The sequence below is a fragment of the Quercus suber genome, unplaced genomic scaffold (assembly GCF_002906115.3).
Source record: "Quercus suber isolate HL8 unplaced genomic scaffold, Cork oak 2.0 scaffold_564, whole genome shotgun sequence".
In the NCBI taxonomy this organism is placed as follows: domain Eukaryota; kingdom Viridiplantae; phylum Streptophyta; class Magnoliopsida; order Fagales; family Fagaceae; genus Quercus; species Quercus suber.
Genome location: NW_027070009.1, coordinates 5,434 through 28,272, shown reverse-complemented (window position 1 = coordinate 28,272; position 22,839 = coordinate 5,434). Strand labels below are relative to the sequence as shown.

Genomic DNA, 22,839 nt, shown 5'->3' with positions numbered 1-22,839 from the left:
AACTTCATATGATGCTATGCTCATAAAGCTTTGGGATTGGGAGAAAGGTTGGGTGTGTACTCAGATTTTTTAGGGGCATTCCCATTATGTGATGCAAGTGACGTTTAATCCAAAAGATACCAACACATTTGCCAGTGAATCGCTTGACCGCACCATAAAGGTATGATTGGATTTGTCAATGAAACTTGTTTTTTTTTTTTTTTTAATTTCCCTCATTTTTTTTAATTATGCTGATTATGCACTGGTTTTGCATTGTTTCTAGATTTGGAATCTTGGCTCCCCCAATCCAAATTTTACATTGGATGCCCATCAAAAAGGCGTTAACTGTGTCGATTACTTTACTAGTGGTGTTAAGCCATATCTAATTATTGGTTCTGATGATCACACTGCTAAGGTCTTCCTCTTGCCCTTTTTTTTTCGTCCCTAGAGATTTCTGATTGAATGTATGTACGATGATCTGGAGCCTTTATGGATAAATCCTATGAATACAGGTGTGGGACTATCAGAACAAAAGCTATGTCCAAACTCTGGAAGGCCACACACATAATGTCTCCGTAGTATGTTTTCATCTAGAACTTCCAATAATAATTACTAGTTTTAAAGATGGGAATGTTCGTATATGGCATTCTACCACTTATAGGTATTTTTTTCCCCTTAAAAGTATGTCTAAAGTTTTATATGCCTCAGAGGTTGGCTTGTTAGCTTCTTTTGGAGTAGGTATTTTTTGCCCTTGTTAGCTTCTTTCTTTTCTTTTCTTTTTTCCTTTTCAATTTCTGCTCTATACACCAAAAAAAGTATACTTTTGTTTCATTATATAAAGTTCTTTATATATATAAACAGTTCTATAAAAGTAAAACCATTGCTATTTTCTTTACTGAAGTCTGTAATTATATATTTGACCATCCATTGTGACATCAATGCACAACTTGACTTGAGATCTCCATGTACATGAGTGAGTCTCTTTTGAGGTGGCAAGAGCTGGGTGAATACTACATTGATCATGTGTATAGGTTAGGTGGCAATAGGCATTTTTCTTTTGGAACCAATGACCCCACTTTTGGACTACAAATTAACGTGCATGTATTCTTATTCTTAGTGCTTAAGTTAAACCTAGTTTTATCTACCAATCTTCCAACCAACAGTCCATAAAGTGATGACTAAAAGCAATCTTCTAAGAAAATTTTGATTATTTACAGGCTCATTAGCCTAACTCTACCAATCTCTTTAAATTTGTTAAGTACTTCATTATAAGAGAATCAGCAAAAGTAAAAAACTTGAATACACACACACACACATCAATCAAAAATCATAAGCTCAAGATATTAAGAAAGCTCAAGCAAGTATACTTCTTCCAAATCCCCAAAGCACAGCATCCAAAAGGTACCTAGTAATCACATGATGTTTCAACTGTCTCTACGCTATTTGCACATTGAAACTTGTTTCTTTCCTTGACCTACTAGACCATTCTTGAGCTGTTTGACTGATCAAGAACAATTGAGCAAGTCAGTTTGACTGATCAAGTCAGCTTGACTGATCAGTGTAAAATACCTTGAGCATGAAAGCCATTACCTAGTCATCAGTATACCATTACAACAAACAAAGACCCTTAACCTATCTAGCAACATAAATATGGTTTTATTCAATTGTTAAGGAGTTTAGAGATCATGAGTTACTGATTAAAAGCTCATACCTTGCATAGAAACGTCCACGATTGCTTGGTTTGATGCTTGATCCGCATCTTGTGTAGAAGTTTCATCCAATGTTACACTCTTCACACGCATGCGCAAATTTGCCTTTCGCTTTACCATTTCAACTGTCAAAGACTAAAATAAACAACTGTATAAGCACAATAAGAAGTAATGGTACAAGGCAAATTGCAACTGAAAAAAAGGAATTTGAAGCATTCATAGTAAACATGTATGACTTATTAAATAGGTGGAGTGCTGCAAGTGAATTCAATGAAACACCACATTTCTTTTTTTTTTTTAGGTTGAAAAAATCTCGAGTATGACATATACTTCAAATAGAAATCAAATACAAAGAAAAATAATGACTAGTCCATATAGCATACATCAAACATATAGACTTGCATTCAATGAAACACCACCTTAATCACTAGATGACATAGAAATACATTCATTCATCAAAATCCCAACACACATGCAAGGCATATAACTAAGCTAGGACACTTCTTATGGGTCTGTTCATGAACATGGTAAACATATATTTCAGGCCTTGTACAAATAATGTTTTATACTACTAACACTTTAGGATTGTTCAAATGATGACCTTTATTTTTGTTAAAGGAAGGCACATCCTATCTAATTTGGTCTAGTCCTTCCTCACTTGGCCTAAGCCTTAACTAGACTCATCATCACTAGATGCATCATCATTGGAGTCATCATCATTAGACTCATCATCATATGACTCATAAACATCATCACTAAGCTCTTCATCATCGATAAAGTCTTCTTCAAGCAATTCATCCTCACTGATCAATGGTGTATCATGAATGGTTCCTTCTTCATTAACTCGAGCCCAAGCATGGTTGTCGTTTGTATCATCACATGCATCTTCAGTGGTTATATTATAAGGGAGATTTTCAAAATAGGTATCCACTTCATCATCATCATCACCATCATCATCATGTGAAGTATTAATATCAACATCAAACACCTCACTAGGTTTGGTTTTGACAACCACCACCTAATCTTTATGTCTTGCATCTTCCACGTAAAAAACTTGTGAAGCTTGAGATGCTAATACATAAGGTTCGTCAATCAATCAATCACCTGTGTGTATCAATCTTGAAATTTTGACAAGGGGAAATCCAAACTCATCTTTTTTGCATCCTCTCCCACTAATAACGTCAGCCCAATGACATTTGAATAGTACATATCGATACTTGTCAGAGTAGTTCAACTCAATAATATCGATTAGTACACCATAATAAGTAGCACCTCCTTCAATAACAACACAAACTCCACTATTTTGAGTTTTCCTAGATGCCTCAGAATCATTGGTGTGAAATTTCAAACCATTTATAACATAAAGCTTGAATTGTTTCACTTCATTATCTAGATATCGCGCAAACCATCTAACTTTATCAGACAGTTTTTTTTTCTCAGAAGCATCCATTGACATCACCTATTATAGACAAAGACTTTTATTATAAGTATGCTATCTAATGTTTTACAACCCAAAATAGTTATATATATATATATATATATATGCTTTACAACTAGTTGCAGAATTTCTCCATGTGTTGCTTTTGAATAACATCATCAAATACATGAAAAAGGAAATCAACCTTGATCTCTGCTATGTGTACACTGTGTAGACAAACGTGTTAGAGTTAAGCTAGAGTATTGTACTAGAATGTCATGGAAGGGTATGCAAGGACATATTACTTACTCACGAAATAGGGTGACTTCTTCACAATTGAAGAGCATATAACGATGTGCTTGGATCCATGAATTTGAATCTAGGGTAATGCTCACTACCACACCCATGGATTCCTCGACATTACTTATAGGTCAGTTGAATACAGTTTCAATAGATTTAAAATAATGTGAGCAGAATGTTAAGCATTCCTCCACTATATACCCTTCTACAATGGAGCTTTCTGGCCAAGTTTCATTATGCACGTAAAACTTAAGTGTTGACAAGTACCTATTGGAAAACCCAAGATCAATAATGGGAAATTGCTAAGTTAAACGAAACTAAATAAATGAAGTTACTATAATTGTTACCTCTCTGTGGGATACATCCAATGATAATGAACTGGGCCAGCCACATTGGCTTCGCTAGCGAAATGCATAACTAGATGTACCATCACTATAAAAAAAGAATGAGGAAATATCATTTCCAACTCACACAACGTCACTGCAATTCTCTTCTCAAGAGCCCCAAGTTCCTCCATATTTAGTACTTTGGAACATATCTCCCTAAAGAAACAAGATAAGTCAATCAAGGGCCTATTTACTTCAGTTGGCAAAGATCCACGTATTGCTATTGGGAAAAGTTTCTGCATTAAGATGTGATTATCATGGCTCTTTATCCCACTAATCTTGCGTTCTTTGAGTTTAACACAACATGAGATGTTTGAAGAATAACCATCTGGCACTCTTACATCCTTCAAAACTTGCAGAAAACCATCCTTTTTCACTTGCATTCATATGGAAGCAAGTATGTGGCATACGTTTCTGATAATTCCCAACCTTTTCCAAGTGAAGTTCGCTTCTTATACCCATATCTTTTAAGTCTTTGTGTGCCTTCAAGTTATCCTTTGTTTTGCCATTCAAGTTCAACAATGTGCCAATTATATTATCGACTACATTTTTTTCAATATGCATTACGTCAAGATTGTGACGCAAGACATGCTTCTCCCAATAAGGCAAAGAGAAAAATATACTTCTCGTCTTCCACACAGTTAAGGCTTCCTCCCTTCTTTTTCTTTTATTGGTCAAATTAACTTTTTTCTTCCCAAACACACGATCGGCTACAGCATTCATTTGTAACATGATTTCTCCTCTAGATAACGTGATAGGAGCTAATCTCATATCAACATTCCTATCAAATGATTTTTTTTTTTTTTTGCTTACAGAATTTATGATCACTACCCAAGAATCGCCTATGTCCAATGTAACATAATTTTCTTCCATATCTTAACCAACGATACCGACTATCATAGTTACAAGGAGGAAATGTAAGAGCGCCTTTAGTACTCCAACCCAAGATATCACCATAGGCAGGAAAATCATTAATGGTCCACAATAATGCAGCATGCATTTGGAATGATTTTTTGGAAGACATGCCAAATGTTTCTACTCCAACATCCCATAACTCCTTCAGTTCTTCTACTAGGGTTGTAAGTACACATCTATATCGTTCCCAGGAGAGGTTGGACTGGGAATCAATAATTATAGCATGAAATAAGACCTTTTCATGCACATCCATGGAGGGAGATTGTATGAGATCAAAATGACAGGCCATGTATTATGAGTAGTACTCATATTTCCATACGGGTTGAATCCATCAACTGCTAATCCAAGTCTCACATTACGAGGGTCGGATGAGAACTCTATGTACTTAGAGTCAAATGATGTCTAAGCTTCAGAATCAGCAGGATGCCTCATTAACCTGTCATTCACACGGCAATTGGCATGCCACGTCATATGACTAGCTATTTCAGGAGACATAAATAGTCGTTTCAATCTTGCCTTTAAGGGGAACCATCGTAGAGTCTTTGCAGCTTTCTTTTTTCCTTTCTCAGAGGAAGCATTAGTACTTTGTTGACCTTTAGACTCATTACTTTCCCATCTTGAAAGGTTACAATTTGGACAAGCTTCAAGGTTGGCATTCTCCTTCCAATATAAAACACAATCTTTAAGACAAGCATGATTCTTCTCATAGCTCAAGCCCAGATCCTTAATAATCTTCTTAGCCTCATAACAATCTTTTGGCAATTTAGCATTTGAAAGAAGGAAATCAAGCAAAAATTGTAGCAACATGGTAAATGATTTGTTAGTCCAACCATTAAGACACTTAATGTGGTACAAATGCACAATGGCTGACAATTTGCTAAAATGCTTACAACTTTCATAACAAGGTCGATTAGCATCTTCAAGCAATTTCATAAACTGAAAGTCATCTTCATTAGGACCTACTGCAGGACCTTTTATGGGTTGTTGCACACTAGGGACTTCTTTCATTGACCTAGATGCCATATCATGTATGGGGAACATGTCATGCAACATGTCATGAAGATCGGCATATTCTATCGAGTTTTCTTAGATATGACTATTAGGAATTTCAATAGAAGTCTTTGCAGACAATGATTCCCCATTAAAAACCCAAAGGTCATAACCCCTACAAATCCCATTTGACACTAAGTGAGCCTAAACAACATCTGTAGGCCATGAATTTGTAAGCACACATTTTTACACGGACATGAAATCGTTCCATTCGGGTGTGCATGGTTAGATACAAAATTCAGAAATTGTTGGACTCCATCTAAATATGCTCATGACCTTCTATTGGTAATTTTCATCCAACTCTTATTCATTGCTATGAAATGGTTTACAATAAACACCTATCATGTGATTTCATAAATGCACAAAACAAGGGTTAACAAATCATCTTTACTCTAACAAAACAAAACCTATGTTCCTAAGAAAACAATGAATTTAAACGCATAGAGAAGTAATCAATACATTTGGTAACTATAACATCATAAATATCCCATTTCATTTTTGTGTTCCACATGTGTAAAAAAGCTAGAAAGAAGCCCCTAAAATAAATTAATCAAATAAAAACAACTCAATAAGAATCAAAGTGCATGAGAAAAACAAAGTGCATGACTATATTCAAAATTCATAAGCTTATACAACAAAATCAACATAAGATAGATCCCAAGAAAACATAACAAGCAAAATCAGAAAAAATTTGGCATGTGACTGGCAACACTGAGATAGATAAGTTATAATACATACACATAAACAATATACATTGGTCTACATTTAATACAAGCATCATTGCTTATAATTGCACAATGTAATAGATACCACACTTCTCTTCATGCTAAACCATTATCAAAACAAAGACAATCTTTCCCTCTATCCAAACAAATGTTTACTTCTTGTAAACCAAGCATTTCAAGACATAAATGTTCTGACATAACAGAATGGTCATTGATAACAAGTTCTCTTATTAAAGCATTGTTTTTCTAGTAAACTATGTAGTAACCGATTATTCCAGTCTCACTAGTCCACTTGCTCAAACATGGAGAGGCACAAGGGAATGCACTAACTGCAATTAGTTCTATAATTTCCTTTAGCCCACACTTTGGTCCTTTAGCAATATTACTTCAATCCATAAGTCTATTCAATCGCACTCTTATTCAATACCACCTATCTTATCAAGTCAATCAGACCCTAGTTGAGAGTCCCAACAAGAACAACATCCAAGTTATAGTCCCTTTTAATAATTCATTTTTTGTTTAAATAAAAACTACAGTTTTATTATTCTCATTGACATGGTCTTCTAAAGTTCTTTAACCCATTCTAAAATATAAACTGCCAAACACATCGGTATCCATTCTTCCTAGTCAATCCAATAGACCAATCACAACTCAATCAGCATATTGAGTTTACCCAACAATATACATTGGCCCAACAATTTATAAGATTCATTACTAACATGCCTATTCCATTTAGGTTTTTCACCATACAATCTCTAATATTAATATTCCCAAGAAAGTTTTCATCCTAACAAAAACAATCAAGGCACAAAAAGTAACACAGAAATAATACTAAATCGAAATTCGACCAAAGAAAAAATACATACAAAGAAATAAGTTATAAGAGTATTCTATAGAAAAAAATGTATAAAGAGAAGTCAACAAAACACAATTTCTTAGAGTACCTTTCCCTTAGTTCAACTTTGAGATTGGCTCCTCCAAATCCAAAATCTACAAAATTTCATACAATTATAACAAAAAAAATTAAGAACAAAACTTATTTGAAATTTTTTTTAAAAAAAATTGAAAAATGGGTATCGGCAATACATCAACTTACGATACCTTAGTGAAGAACACGAGAATGGAAGAATCAGTGGGTATCGGCAATATGACTAGGAAGAATGGGTATCGGCGAACGAGCTGTGTATCGGCGAACGAGTGGGTCTTCGTGAAATGCAGGTGGGTTTGGAAATGAAAAGACTAACAGAGGGAAAGTGAAAAGAGATTTTGAGGTCTAAGGGAAAACACAAAGGCGCTAAAATGAAAAGACAAATGGCGCTTAAAGGACAAAAAAATAGGGAAAAAATTAGACTACATTCAAGCAATTAACGGGGTCTATTGTGGCGGTCAACACCGCTACTATAACTAAGAAGCTATGACGCAAAAAGTATCTATTATGGCATTTGACAATATCACTGCTATAGCTAAATAGAATGCTGCTAAAACACATTTATTTCGGCAGTTTTATGTACCACCGCTATAGTATAACACAAAATGATATATTTATTGCAGCGGTTTGATGGAGCGCCACTATAACTACATCCAACACCACTAAAATATATATATTGTGGTGGTTTTATATACCACCATTGTAGAACACCGCAACGCAAAAGGGTAGATCTATTGTGGTGATCCAATTGAACGCCGCAATATATCTCATATATAGGGGCGGTCCGAAAAAGCGCCACAATATGTGACTTATAGCGGTGTAACCACTGCAAAAAACCCGCCGCAACAGCTAGTTTTTTTTTGTAGTGTTAACAACTAACCAAAGCCTCTAATGTTTCTTACATGAGTAAAAATTACTACAATTTGAAGTCTTTATCTTTGTCTTTGTCCTTGTGATCTTTCAAAACTTCCCTTCTCCCAACTCATTTTTACAAGTTATTGCAACCATTGCAGAACGTTGATATCAACATTATCATTGCAAAGACAAAAAAATGGGAAAAAGCGAACGAACGCAATTTTAAACAAGCAGGCTTTTGATCCCACCAGGGGGTTAAATGAAATAAAAGTATTTATGGCTTATCTAGAACAGTATAAGAAGGTGTCTAAAGACGACAGAATTGGATACTATAATAGATGTAAGATTAAAAGCCTTATTGGAATTACTACAACTGATATGGATCTAGTAAAGTATAAAAAATCCCTCACAAGTTATTGGGAAGAAATGGTTGATCAAGCAAAGAAAAGGCCCCAGACAATAGGCCACACCCTTCGTACTCATTTGCTCTTTGGGGGAACAAATTACTGAAGGATGATTGAGCCACTAGACATAGCTAACCACTACAACAAGGGCCTAAAAGACTACATAAATGAAGGAAGGTCTAAACATTACATAGAATTGGAGCAATGGCTGAAAGAAACTGAAAACTTTCAAGTATTCCAAATGAATTGAAGAAATAGAATGTGGCGTCAAGTCTAACAAAGGATTCTTGCTTTTGGGCACATGTTGAGGAGGCTCTAATTCCATGCAAATTGCTGAGTAGCGGAGAATCAAGTGATGAGGAGAAAGACTCTGCAAAGAAAGAATTGATAGAGTTTGAAAATTATGTATTTGATTTGATGAAAAATTATGCAGTATCTTCTAAGATTTTCTTACTGGGGAGCAGCTTCATGAAATGGAGGGGAGAGTATAGAGAGATTATGGGAACTTCTTATAGCTCTAGTCTCACTAACTTATTGAAGAAGGACAACAATTACGAGGCATATGCTAATGGCTCCCTAGAGTTTCCTTTAAATTTTGTATGACAGAGATTTGCATATTTCAATATTTATGTGTGTGCTTCCCTTCAAACATGTGTGGTATTTCGAAGTCATTACCCAATAAATTGTAAATTAAGGACATCATCTTTTCAACTTTTTAAATTTTTGTATAATAAAATTTTCAGTCTTTCTTTTGCTATTTTTGGGGTTTGATACTTGGACGTGAGTAGATGAAAACAGTTTTAGTCATCATTATCAAAGAGTCCAAATCTTTTGTCCTACATTTCATGCTCCACTCTATACTCAACCAATAAATACTTGCCACATGTTCACCTAATTAATTAAATACTATCACTATTGATTTATTAATACTACAATTATTAATTAATAGTAGTATTTAATTAATTAGGTGAACATGTGACAAGTATTAATTGGTGGAGTACAGAGTGGAGTAGGAAAAGTGGGACAGAAGATTTGGACTCATTATCAAAGGAATAGTTGGCTTTGTTTATTCTTCCCTCTTAGCAAGGAAGGCCACATTATACCATTAAAATAGTGAGCATAATTCTCCCTAACAAGGCCATTCATGATTTGCTGATATTTCTACATTTTCCAACAAAAGTCAAAAATAGGATTTTCAGAGTGAAAGGTGCAATTCAATTGATACATTAATGGTAGGGTTTATATAATGCAATTTGTAATATAGTTAGGTCGGGGGAGGATGTAGAAAAAATAGGAAAAATTATATTTTCGTTACAAGGTTTTGGTTATGGGGATAAAAGAAAAAGTGAAAGGGAAAAAGAAAATGTCTTGAGTTGAATTCTTTATATATCATTATCTGAATTTCTTTTCGTTAAATGGTAAAAATAAAGTAAGTTATAGATAGTTGAATTGGTAAATTTTTTTATCGTTGCATAAGAATTTGGAATTCGAACCCTGCTTATACAAAAAAATAACTAGTATCTTGGCCTAATAATAAAGGATAATTATCATAAAGTAGATGTCATAGATTAAAATTTTATTGTATCTATTAAAAAAATAGGAGTAAAAATAACAAAATGTTGAATTTTACAAAAGGCAAATTAGTATGACAACAAGCCTTGTGAACTAGTTAGCACTATGTTCTTCCTTCTACTTCTTTGCCCCCTCCAATAAGAGAGATTTCTATTAGGTGTATGTCTAAGAAATATCTTATTAGCACTATAATGAATCAAGCTATTTATAAACAAATAGAGCTTCGCTCAAGAAAAAGTCTGTTTATGTTGTTTATTTATTAAACAAACCAAGCTCAAGCCCAACTTTAAACTTGATTATTAAACAAGTCAAGCTTAAACATAATAACGTGTTCATAAACAAGCTCGTAAACATTATGACTCAAATTAACTATATATAATACTATATATTTATATGTATACTTTTCTGAAAATATATTTATATAGATTTATATATAATTGGGTTATATAAGTTTGTCAATTATTTATAGTTTATTCATAACAGAAACCATCCATTTGTAGTAAAAAATCATAAATTTAAGGAGGAGTAAGACATGTTAGTCATGGTTTTAGTATATATAAGAAAATAATAAGTTAATTAAGTAGTTCATGAACAATCTTGAATTTACTTAGCAAGTAAATGAACTAAACTTGGACGTGTAATCTTGTTTGATGATGAGTTCAAGCTCAACTTGTGTTCGAAATAAAATTAAATGAACAAGTCTGAACTTTTAATATTTGGCTCAACTCATTTATACCCCTATATCTTATAGTAGTTTTGTAAATAACATGCTTTTGTTCAAATATATATATATATATATATATTTGGTTAAAGACATTTGGTATAAAAGAGGTATATGTGGGATGACAATTTAAACCAACACATGTGGGAATCTGCTACACCTGTCCTTAATGGACGGGTTTTACCAACCCCACATAACAAATAAGGCCAGGATGAGGGTTAACATTTTCCCCTGCATCCACCTCGTTTATATTTAAATAATTAAAAAAATATTTTTTTTAGGTTTTTTTTATAAGACATATATAAGTATTTTTAGCATTCTAACTTTAAATTTATGATTTTTTTTATATTGCATTAATTAATTTATACTTTTATGTTTTAATATTTACGTTAATGTTGTTCATATTTTTTTTAATTGTTGTATTTCTACATATGAATTTTTTTTGTATTTATTATTAATTAAATTGTTATAATGTTATGCTTTGAGAATGTTTTATTATGTTAGAATTATTTTTTATGTTTTATGAGTTTTAATTTAATATACTATGATAGGCCAAAAACATATTGACCCATTGTGATTAAATTAATTGATTAATTAGCCAAGTTATTAATTAATCAAATTAACATTCAAAGCGCGTGGTAGCACAAACAAATCACCAATTAATCTAAGTGCAGCGGAAAATAAATTTGACACGGTGATTTGTTTACGAATGGGAAAAACCTATATGGCAAAAACCCCACCAGGTGATTTTTGTTGGTGTGGGTGTGTGTTCCAAACACTTTTATTCTTATTTATTTTCTAGCTGTTGGAAATTTATGAGTAAAATAGCCGTTGGGCAATTATGAGAAAATAGCCGTTGGGCAATTATGACAAAAATAGTCGTTAGGCAATAATTGATAATATAGTCGTTGGGCTTTTAAGGGTTATTAGTAACGAAACACTTTTATTCTTATTTTTTTGCTAGCCGTTGGGCAATTATGAGAAAAATAGTCGTTGGGCAATTATGACAAAAATAGCCGTTAGGCAATAACTGATAATATACCCGTTGGGCTTTTAAGGGTTATTGGTAACCAATAACTATAGACTATTATCTTCGTAAGTAACCTATATAATACTTATCATAACATATTTTCTAAAAGGGTCTTTTTACTACTCTATATTTTTAGATATACACAAGTCTACTATCTTCCTCTCCCACATAATTTTTCTACAAGAATATTTGTTCTAAGGAAAGGCAATAGAGGGTTGTTTTTAAACCTTTTGTGAGTGGAAGTGCATACATCACAAAGGTCGACGCTATAGTCTAATCCTGAGGGGCTGTTTGGCCAAGAGAACCAATCGCACCAAGTTTTACTTTGGGTGGCACGAATCAACCTTTAAGGACAACACTTTCGCAGCGTGATTCTATAGCATTGTGAGATTGTTCTAAATTCCTTTTTTATTTTATGTTCTTGCTAATTATTTGGGATATTATTTTTGTATCAAAACTTGTTTATTCACTAAAATATTTCCAACAATCTTAAAGGTTGATCTCTTGCTTCAAAATGGATAAACAAGTTATTGATCATGAAATTTTATATTGTGATATGATATTATGTTTATAAAGAAAAAATGCTAGTAGTTATATTCTTAGATATAATTACTTATATCTTTTGTGGAGTTTATTTTGCTATCTGGTTTATCTAAACAATTTGGTGGACTAATATTTTAGTAGAAAAAATAAATCATGTCCATCCAAATGTGATTTTGATTCTCTAATCTAAATTAATATGTGAATAATATCGTTGTCTTGATATGTGGATATCAACTTATTGCATTTGCAATTATGTGATACTATATGTGTATTATATTTTGTGAAATTGTTTTATGTCTATTGAAATTTGAGAAACATGAGATTGAAGAAAAATGTATGTGTTTTGAGAAATGTTTTTTGGAATTAAAAAAAAAAATGTTAGCAATAATTCTATGAGAAATGAGGTAAAATTTTATTTTTTTGGTAGAATTCTGAAGAGAAAAAAAAATGGTTTAGACTAATGGTGAAGGCATTCCTATTGTTAAGTGGAATCAATAGTGCCGTATCAACTTGGTACACCTTTTGTATAATGAAGATACAATGATACTATAATTTAATTAAATTTTATTTTCCTTGCTAAAGTGTTCAAGTAATCATTTATGGTCATGTGAAAAAGAAATTGTGGATGATTAAACGTTTGTATTATACAATTGTGTTATAATGATGTCAAATTTTACAAAATATTAAGTGTCTTATTCTTGTAAAATTTTGGACGTTCCTAAGAGTGGTTTTTAGTAGTTAGAGGCTATTGGCTCTATGTACAAAAGCTATTAGTTTTACATATCTTGACACAAATATATGAAATAAGAAATTATGAAAAATAATTAAATTTTTCTTTATATATATTAAATAAATAAATAAATGATCCAACTAGTATTTTGGGCTAGTGGATAAGATCTAGTTGGAATAAATATTCCTTTTATTCACCAAGTGCAAGAGTGATATTAAATATATATATATATATACACACACATATACATATACATATTTTTATTGGCTATATGTGTTGTTTTGAGATGGTGGATAGGTTTTTATGAACTTGAAACAAAAAGACCTTGCAACCCCATAACAAGAGGAACCAAACTCCTTAGTTTGGTACATAATAATTTGGATGATTTAAAACACACAATGACTAGAGATGGTAAAAGATTTTATGTAATCTTTGTTGATGACCATTCTATATTTATTTAACTTTGTGTATTAGGAACCGAAGATGAGGTATTGGAAATTTCTATGAAATATAAAAAATGAAGTTGAGAATGGCATAAGCCTAACTTGGTATACCTCGAATTGTGGGGGTGGTTGGCTAAGATGTTACCCAAATCTAAAAGGAGAATACCTCAAAGTGTGGGGGTACTTGCCTAAGGTCATGCTACATGAACCTAAAAGGAGGAAACTTGATTCTTAAATATGTGATTGTGTGTTTATTGGTTATGTTTGTTATAATTCATGATATAAAATTATTTTCATCAATAGTGATGTATTTAGAATTTAATACTATTGTTGAATCTTAAAAATATTTTTTTAAGTATGAGGTTCCTTTGAAAAATAAGGAAAATATGTTTCATGAACCTATTGATACTTCTAATGATCTTGTTGTGATGTGCAAGAATTGAGAAGAAGTAAGCGAACTAGGGAGAAAAAGAGTTACGGTAACAATTTTCTTACCTATATTGTTGAAAATGAACATGTAAGTTATTATGCAATTAAATTTGTTGATGCACCATTATTGTTGGAAGCTTTTAACAAATTATTAGATTATGTCTAATCACACTGCTTCCACCTAAGGTTAAGCCTATTGGTTGCAAGTGGGTGTTTAAAACAAAATTTGTATGGTTGCAAGTGGGTTTTCAAAAGAAACTTATAACTGAATGTGATCATAGATAAGTATAAGGCATGCTCAGTAGCTAAAGGCTATAAGCAAAAATATCATGTTGATTATTTTATACTTATTCTTCAATTATTAGAATTGCATCTATAAGAATGTTGTTTGTCATTGTATCTATTTACAAACCTATTATATATCATATGGTTGTTAAAACTGTTTTCTAATAAGTGAATTAGAAAAAAAAAATTATATATATATATATATATATATATTATAGGAGCAACCCGAGGGTTGTGTTGTCCTTAGACAATAATGTAAAGTTTGTAAATTGGTTAAATCCTTGTATGGATTAAAACAAGCACCTATACAATGACATGAAAATTTTGATATATGATGCTTACACATGGATTTGTGACTTATGGTCATATAATAAGTTAAATAATAATGAAGGTGTCATTATTTGTATATATGTTGATAACTTACTTATATTTGGAACTAGCTATAATGTTGTGCATGATACTAAATGTTTTCTTGCCTCTAAATTTGATATGAAAATTTTGGTTGAGACAAATGTTATTTTAGGCATCAAGATCCTTAGGGATAATGATTGCAGTGTACTATCACAATCTAATTATATGGAGAAAAAAAAAATAAAAACTAAAAAATTAAACACTTTGATATGTGACCTATGTCTATTATGTATGACTTAAAGGTGAACTTGGTTAAAAATCGTGGTGATAGTGTTTCATAAGATAAATATGCACAAATTATTGGTAGTTTAATGTTTTTGACAAATTGTACTCGTCCTGATATTGCATATGTTGTTGGTAGATGGAGTAGATACACTCATAATCATAGTATTGAGCATTGAGATGCAATATCTAAATTATTGAGATATTTAAAAGGGACTTTTGATTTTGGTTTGTCATATTGTGGCTATCCTACTGTTTTAAAAGGATATTGTGATACTAACTGGATCTCTGATACAAATGAGGTGAAGCCCACTAGTGGATATGTGTTTACACTAGCTGGAGGGGCTGTCTCTTGGATGTCAACTAAGAAGACTCGTATAGTGAGATCTAATATGGAAACAAAGTTAGTGGCCTTAGAGAAGGCTAGGTCCGGAGCTGTATGGCTTAGGAGTATATTAATTGATATGCCTCATTTTACTAACTCTATTGTCTCTATTTGCTTTCCTTGTGATTGCTAAATTGCCATAACACGTGTTAAGAGCAAAGTTTATAATGGGAAAAGTCAACATATCCAATTGAGACTAAGGCAGCTTATTGATAATGATGTTATGTCATTAGACTTTGCGAGGTCTGAAAGGAACTTGGCCGATCCTTTGACCAAACCAATAGCAATGAGGCTGGTGAGTGAGACCTCTAGGAGGATTGGACTGATACCCAAGTTATAACACTATGACTAATGCTCAACCTCTATGATGGGTGATTCCACGCAAGAGGTTAAATGGGTAGAGGTCATTAGTGGTCCACGGGCACTGTCATTTGTTATGTGTCTTCCGCTATCTCAGTAAGGAGATTAGTGATGAGTCCATCCCTATGGTGTGAGACAATGCTAAGTTGCAGAATTTGGTGAGGTTGAGCTTTAAGCTCTTAATGGATCCATATCCCTACCTGTTGGGATGTGGTGTATCTACACGCACTTCTAATGGATGCCACCGATTAAGTTGCAGATTGTTGGAGGTTGAGCTTTAGGCTTTTAATGGGTCCATACTCCCTACTTGTTGGGATAGGGTGTTCTGCACGCACTCCTGATGGATGCCACCTATATGTGAGTGGAAGTTGTGCCGCTTCCTATGAGACTTTTTGGGTAGGTCTCTAGAGCTCTCATGAAACCCAGTGGCGCATGGCCTGGATAAGGCGCCAACCCGCTTAAGAACAACCTTGATAAAGAAAGTTATGAGGGTAGTAAGTTTGGTTTACTAATAGCTTGGTTAAAAGAGTTTTAACTCCACCATTGTCTTTTAGTTCCTACTTATTTATCCTATGTATGGTTAAAACCTTCTGGTACCATATTGATGCATGCTTTCTTTAGTTACGTGCCTTTCCTATTCTGTGTTTGTAACATGTGGGGGATTGTTGGTGTGGGTGTGTGTTCCAAACACTTTTATTCTTATTTATTTTCTAGCCATTGAAAATTTATGAGTAAAATAGCCGTTGGGCAATTATGACAAAAATAGCTGTTAGGCAATAATTAATAATATAGCCGTTAGGCTTTTAAGGGTTATTAGTAACCCATAACTATAAACTATTATCTTCATAAGTAACCTATATTATACTCATCATAACATATTTTCTAAAAATGTCTTTTTACTACTCTATATTTTTAGATATACACAAGTCTACTAGCTTTCTCTCTCACATAATTTTTCTACAAGAATATTTGTTCTAAGGAAAGGTAATAGAGGGTTGTTCTTAAACCTTTTGTAAGTGGAAGTGCATACATCACAAAGGTCGACGGTATAGTCTAATCCTGGGGGGTTGTTTGGCCAAGAGAACCAATCGCACCAAGTTTTACTTTGGATGGCACGAATCAACCTTTAAGGACAACGCTTTCGCAGCGTGATTCTATAGCATTGTGAGATTGTTATAAATTCTTTTTTTATTTTATGTTCTTGCTAATTATTTGGGATATTATTTTTGTATCAAAACTTGTTTATTCACTAAAATATTTTCAATAATTTTTAGGTCACCACTCTCGAAATTCCACTATTATCACAACAAGTGGTTACAAGTAAAGCAATCCCAATACCTTATACCAACCTACAGTTGAACCCTTATCCCAATACTGAATTGGACTTGTTCTGTAGTGACAATTTCTCCTTTTGATGCATGGCTCCCAAGTACATGACTAACCAATGCGCGAATCCCAATACGCGACTTCAATCACCAACTAGAGAAAATTATTAGCTACAAAGTTCTTCAGTTCATCCACACGATGAAGATCAATAAGATGCTTGGTCAGAAAACCCTTTGGTGCACATACACAGCAACTTCTTCAAGAATGATGAACTAGGGCAAAACTTTGTCTCTAATCACAATTTGCTTGAGCATACTTTTCTCAAAGCTTGTGCAACTTGTGTACTCTTTGACGGCCCTTAAAACAATCCTTTTATATGTCTAGGGTTAGGAGAAAAAAAGGCCCAAAGACACATTCACATATCCCAAGAAAACAAGTCAGAATTTCTATTTCTTTCTTAAACCTCAACAGATGGGATGTATCGAGTAGCTGTCATGCAGGTGTCGAGCACACTGGCTGAACAGCTTCTTAAACTTCGACACATGCTAGCTATCGAGCTTTAGTAAGCTTGCACTTCTCAGCTTGTTTCTTGGAGAGACTTGATGACTTCAACACTTGATCTTGAAATACAGTTTCTTAAAGTATTAAGAACACCTAGATCTACCCAATTACAAGTAAAGTACATTTTGTCAAAAGATTAGCCAAATACATAAAATAATGACATATGTTCTTAACAAGTGAAACACATATGTCCTAACATACTAAAAGTAAACTTTTAATAAATTATATATATATATATATATAATTGAGTGTGGCAAGATGGGTGTTAAGACATATGTGATTCATGTTAAGAACATATGTCAACATTTAATGTAATTGACTAATCCTTTGACAAAACGCACTTTACTTGTAATTTGGTAGATTTAGGATGTGTTTAATACTTCAAGAAATAAGGTTTCAAGTTCAAGTGTTAAAGCCATACAAGTCTGTCCAAGAATCAAGTGAAAAAGTTTTGTTTATTAAAGCTCGACAGCTAGTATCTATCAAGGTTTAAAAGAGCTATTTTAGCCTGAGACTCGACAGTTGTTCGATAGATAGGGTATCTGTCGAGATTTATGAAAAACAGATTTTCAATTCTAATTTTCATCCAATCCGTGAGTATGTATTTAGGCTTTCTTTTCTCACAATCCTAAATATATATAAGGATTATTTTAAGGGTCGTAAAAGGTTATGCACAGTTGCACAAGAGCACAATTCCATAAGTGTAAAGAAAAGTGTGACCAGAAACCTAGTTTGCCCCAGTTCATCTTTCTCTTGAAGAAGCTGCTGTGTTTATACACCATAGGGTTTTGTGACCAAGCAACTTCATGATTTTCATTGTATGACGAATAGAAAAACTTTGCAACCAACATCCTTCTCAAGTTGGTGATTAAGTCACGTACTAGGATCCGCCCAATTGGTTAATTATGTACTGGGAGCCGTGCATTGAAAAGGAGAGATTGTCACTACAGAACAAGTCCAATTGGGTATTGAGATAAGGATTCAACTGTAGGTTGGTATAAGGTACTGGGATTCTTTTACTTGTAACTGCTTGTTTTGATAATAATGGATTCTCGAAAGTAGTGACATTAAAATCACCCATTGGGGTTTTTGCCGTGTAGGTTTTCCCCATTCGTAAACAAATCACCGTGTCAATTTATTTTCCGCTGCATACTTTAGATAATTGGTGATTTGTTTGTGCTATCACGCGTTTTACATGTTAATTTGATTAATTAATAAACTTGGCTAATCAATCAATTAATATATCACAATGAGTCAATACATTCTTGGTCTATCAATGGGTACCCATATATACAAGGCCCTTTTTGATATATACCACTGTAAATTTCTTTAAAACCTTCTCCCCTCTCCCCGTGTGTGTGTGTTAAAAATATTTAGAATTCTCAAAATGGTACCCACATATACCTGTTAGAATGGGGTAGAAAAAAGAAAACCATCCCAAAGCAAAAGTGGGGCAGGGGTGAGGAATAGGATATCACGCGCTTTGCATGTTAATTTGATTAATTGATAAACTTGGCTAATTAATCAATTAATATATCACAAGGGGTCAATACATTACTGGCCTATCAGTGGGTACCCACATATACAAGGCCCTTTGGGATATACACTATTGTAAGTTTCTTTAAAATATTCTCCCTTCTTCCCGTGTGTGTGTTAAAAATATTTAGTATTCTCAAAAGGGTACCCACATATACCTGTTAGAATGGAGCAGAAAAAGGAAAATCATCCCAAAGCAAAAGTGGGGCGGAGGCGAGGAATAGGATACCCGCTGGTTGCCATTCCTAGATATCACACTATCACTATCATGGAAGAAAAAGGGTGGAAATTATGTGAGGTGCAAGTGGAGGGTGAAGGCGACGAAATTGCCATAAATTTAACTTTTCTAATACATAGAATCGGACATCTCAAGTGGGTTTCATGCCACGTAAAAGGAAAAAGACAGAAGAAATTCAAATTCTACTTAGCTTTCGGTTGGGGTCTTGGTCAATTGTTATTTCGTTTTCAACAAGTCCCTGCTTTTCTACACAATCACCAACTCTCCCGGCGTTTTCTGCTTTTCTACACAATCAAAGTCACTACTTTCCTATATATTAATAATAATAAAAATAAAAAATAAAAAATAAAAAAGTTACTACTTTAAGTACTTTCTAGTTCATAAGTTCTAAATTTCTAAGATTGGGAGCTACTTGACTCTTGTACTGGGCAAGGCAGAGGTAGGGTTCAAGGAAGATGTGAAATAGAGAGAAATATAGATTTTTTTTATTTTTAATTTGAAGTTTTTGGTTAAGACTTAAGAGGGGGAAAAAGTGAAAGGAAAAAAAATTCTGGTGTTATGTTAAATTCTTAATACATCATTGTCTAAATTAATTTGTTCTCTTAATAAATTGGAGGAGTGACCGATTATTAAAAAAAGAAAAGATGTTGGAGTGAAAATGTCAAAATTACTTATTTATACTATTTTCTCTCTATTTTTTCGTACCAATTAAGTTCCATTAATGAGAGAATGAAAGATGATGGGCTCTCATAAGTCTAGGTTCATCCTTCCCCTACTTCTTTTCTTCACTATAAAAATTGGAAAACAATGATAAACCATCTTCAATTTTTCTTATTTCATTAAACTAGAATTTGTATAAAACAAGGGGTGGCCATGTGTATACAAATGATATAAATTATGGTTTACCCTCACTGTAACCTACCAAAATATGAGTTAACTTAACTACACACTCAACTCAAGTCACCAAAAATGCATTAAAAAAAAGTATGGTATCTTAGTCCTTTCCTTTTCCTAAATTTTTTATTAAAAAAAAAAAAAAAAAAAAAGGTATGGTATTTTAAAAGCCCAAAGAAATAAAGAGTAATGGGCCAGAGCAAGTTGGAGAATGACGAAGAACATATGAATAAAAATATATTCTATAGGTAGAATATAGACATTGACTTGTAGTCTTGTGATGCTTTTTAGTTCTTTCCTACGAAGTTTCTCTCCTGAGACCGTGGATTAACATTGGCTTTGATTCTCATCATTTTTATGACTAGCAAAGAGTGTTGCACAGCTAGTTCTGTGGCTGATCTTTTCCTAAAGCTGATCTAACAAAGCAATAGATCGAGATTCGAGAGGATGAGCAAAACTCAATTGTAAGTTTGTAACGCAAATCATTTCTTCTTTCCTTATTTTCCTTGTTTTCCTTGTTTGTCCTTGTTTTCCTTCACTCTGTCTCTTTCCCTCTTCCTTTCAAATTTGTTTCTTGACCAAGAAACTTGATGCATCATCATTTGTTAGCTAATTTTTCCTACGATTCATGATGGCAGGTATAGCAGTGGTTTAGAGTTGGCAAATTTCGTGATGACCCTTGATATCTTGCACGACGCATGGACTGCAATTTGGAGTCTATACACAGAAATCAGTCAGAATGAAGGACCATCTTCCTTCGTTAGATTCAAAGTTTATGAACTACCAAACTATACCATTATAGCGTTTTTCACTTGGCCCTCTAGTAGCAAAGACTCTGTTCAGGGCGGTGGAGGAGGAAATTTAGTTTCATCTTCAACTTTTAAGGGGTCTTTTCCTTTCTTTGATTTCCTGTGCCCCAAAACCAAGGACCCAAGTTTCTCCATTAACGAACCTGCATTTCAGCTTTTTAAATCCATTTATGGTGCGCTCCCGAAATTTGAGGTACCTCTCTATACTCTGAAAAATCTTTTTTTTTTTTTTAATTATTATTAATTTTAGTTTTGGTCATAGGCTCATGGCACTTGTAAACTTGTCAAAACATCAAGCAGTTAAGTCTCTAGTTCAACCGTAGGTCATAAGTAAGAAACTGCCTGAACAGCATATCATTGCCAAAAATACCTTTATAAATTGATACAAGCTACTTTTTTATTCATTTATTTCAGAAACAGAGTTGTTTTTTTTTTTTTTTTTTTTTTTTTTTTTTTTAGGACCTCAGAAACAGAGTTGTTAGTCGTTGGTAGTACTCATTTGTCAAGTACTGTTATTGTTATTATTATTATTATTTTATCTGCAAATATTATTGTTATTAATTAATGATTATTATCAACGTTTAAATTTTAAAAAATACTGGTAAAGTCTCTGATGGTTGTATAAGAGATCTGGGGTTCAATTCTCGCCTACACCAAAAACTGATTGGTGTTTTGGTCTGATGAGAAAGAGCTATTATCAGAAGCGGACGCCATAGGTTGAAACTCTCTCAAAAAACTTTTAAAAATATCAAAAAAAAAAAATTTTAAAAATATCCTTGATATGATGTGGGATAAGTGATAATCGGTATGACAAAAATAATATCTCTTGAATATATGAGATGTCAACCACTATTTGGGTAAATTACACTAATCTACCTTGAAGTTTAGAATAATGTCAAAAACATCCATAGCTTCTTAAAAATAACCAATTTGGTCCTTGAAGACTGTTTGTTTCAGACCTAAAGGTTTTTTTTTTTTTTTTAATATCTTTTCTCCGTTCTTTATTCTTATCCTCACAGTCAACGAGTCCAAATCTTCTGTCCCACTTTTCCTGCTCCACTCTATACTCTACCAATAAATACTTGCCACTTGTTCATCTAATTAATTAAATATTACTATTAATTAATAATTGTAGTATTAATAAGTCAATATGATAGAATTTAATTAATTAGGTGAACACGTGACAAATATTTATTGGTGAAGTATAGAGTGGAGCAGGAAAAATGGGATAGAAGATTTAGACTCCATAGTCAACACCACACCTCCACACACTTAACCTTCACTCTATCTCTTGTTTCTTTTCTTTGTCCTCTCTTTCTCACTTGATTCTCTCTCTCTCTCTTTCTATTTTCTTTTCCTTTGCCAAGCCAAATTTTACCCTCTTCTTTCTCCAATCTCTTCTTATCTCATGTCTCTATTTCGCTGATGGAAATCCTTTGGTGGTGGCCGGTGGGTTAGCAAATTTCGATGGGATAACTGGATTCGGGTTTTTTTTTTTTTTTTTTGGAGAAAAATTGGATTTGGGTTTAATAGCAATATTGTGATGGAATTTTGGACCTTGGCTGGTGTGATTAGGTTAAGGTCATTCGGGTTTTCATGGGTTTCTTTGTGAAAGAGATGAAGAAATTCCTTTTTGGTTTTCTCGGCAACCAAGCACTGAGCAAAGAAGTCTAAAG

General features: G+C 33.2%; 1 protein-coding gene and 1 pseudogene across 1 annotated transcript in view; both read left to right on the top strand.

Moving 5' to 3' along the window:
- Positions 1-8,540: 8,540 nt before the first annotated feature.
- Positions 8,541-9,271, top strand: LOC136063714 (senescence-associated carboxylesterase 101-like; annotated as a pseudogene).
- An 11,311-nt stretch (positions 9,272-20,582) lies between these two features.
- LOC112006694 (senescence-associated carboxylesterase 101) overlaps positions 20,583-22,839 on the top strand; it is a 7,315-nt gene continuing 5,058 nt past the window's right edge. The window contains exons 1-2 of the mRNA XM_024038996.2: positions 20,583-20,818; positions 20,993-21,356. Coding sequence (XP_023894764.1) covers positions 20,802-20,818; positions 20,993-21,356 — 381 coding nt within the window. The 5' untranslated portion in view covers positions 20,583-20,801. The remainder of the gene's footprint in view (positions 20,819-20,992; positions 21,357-22,839) is intronic.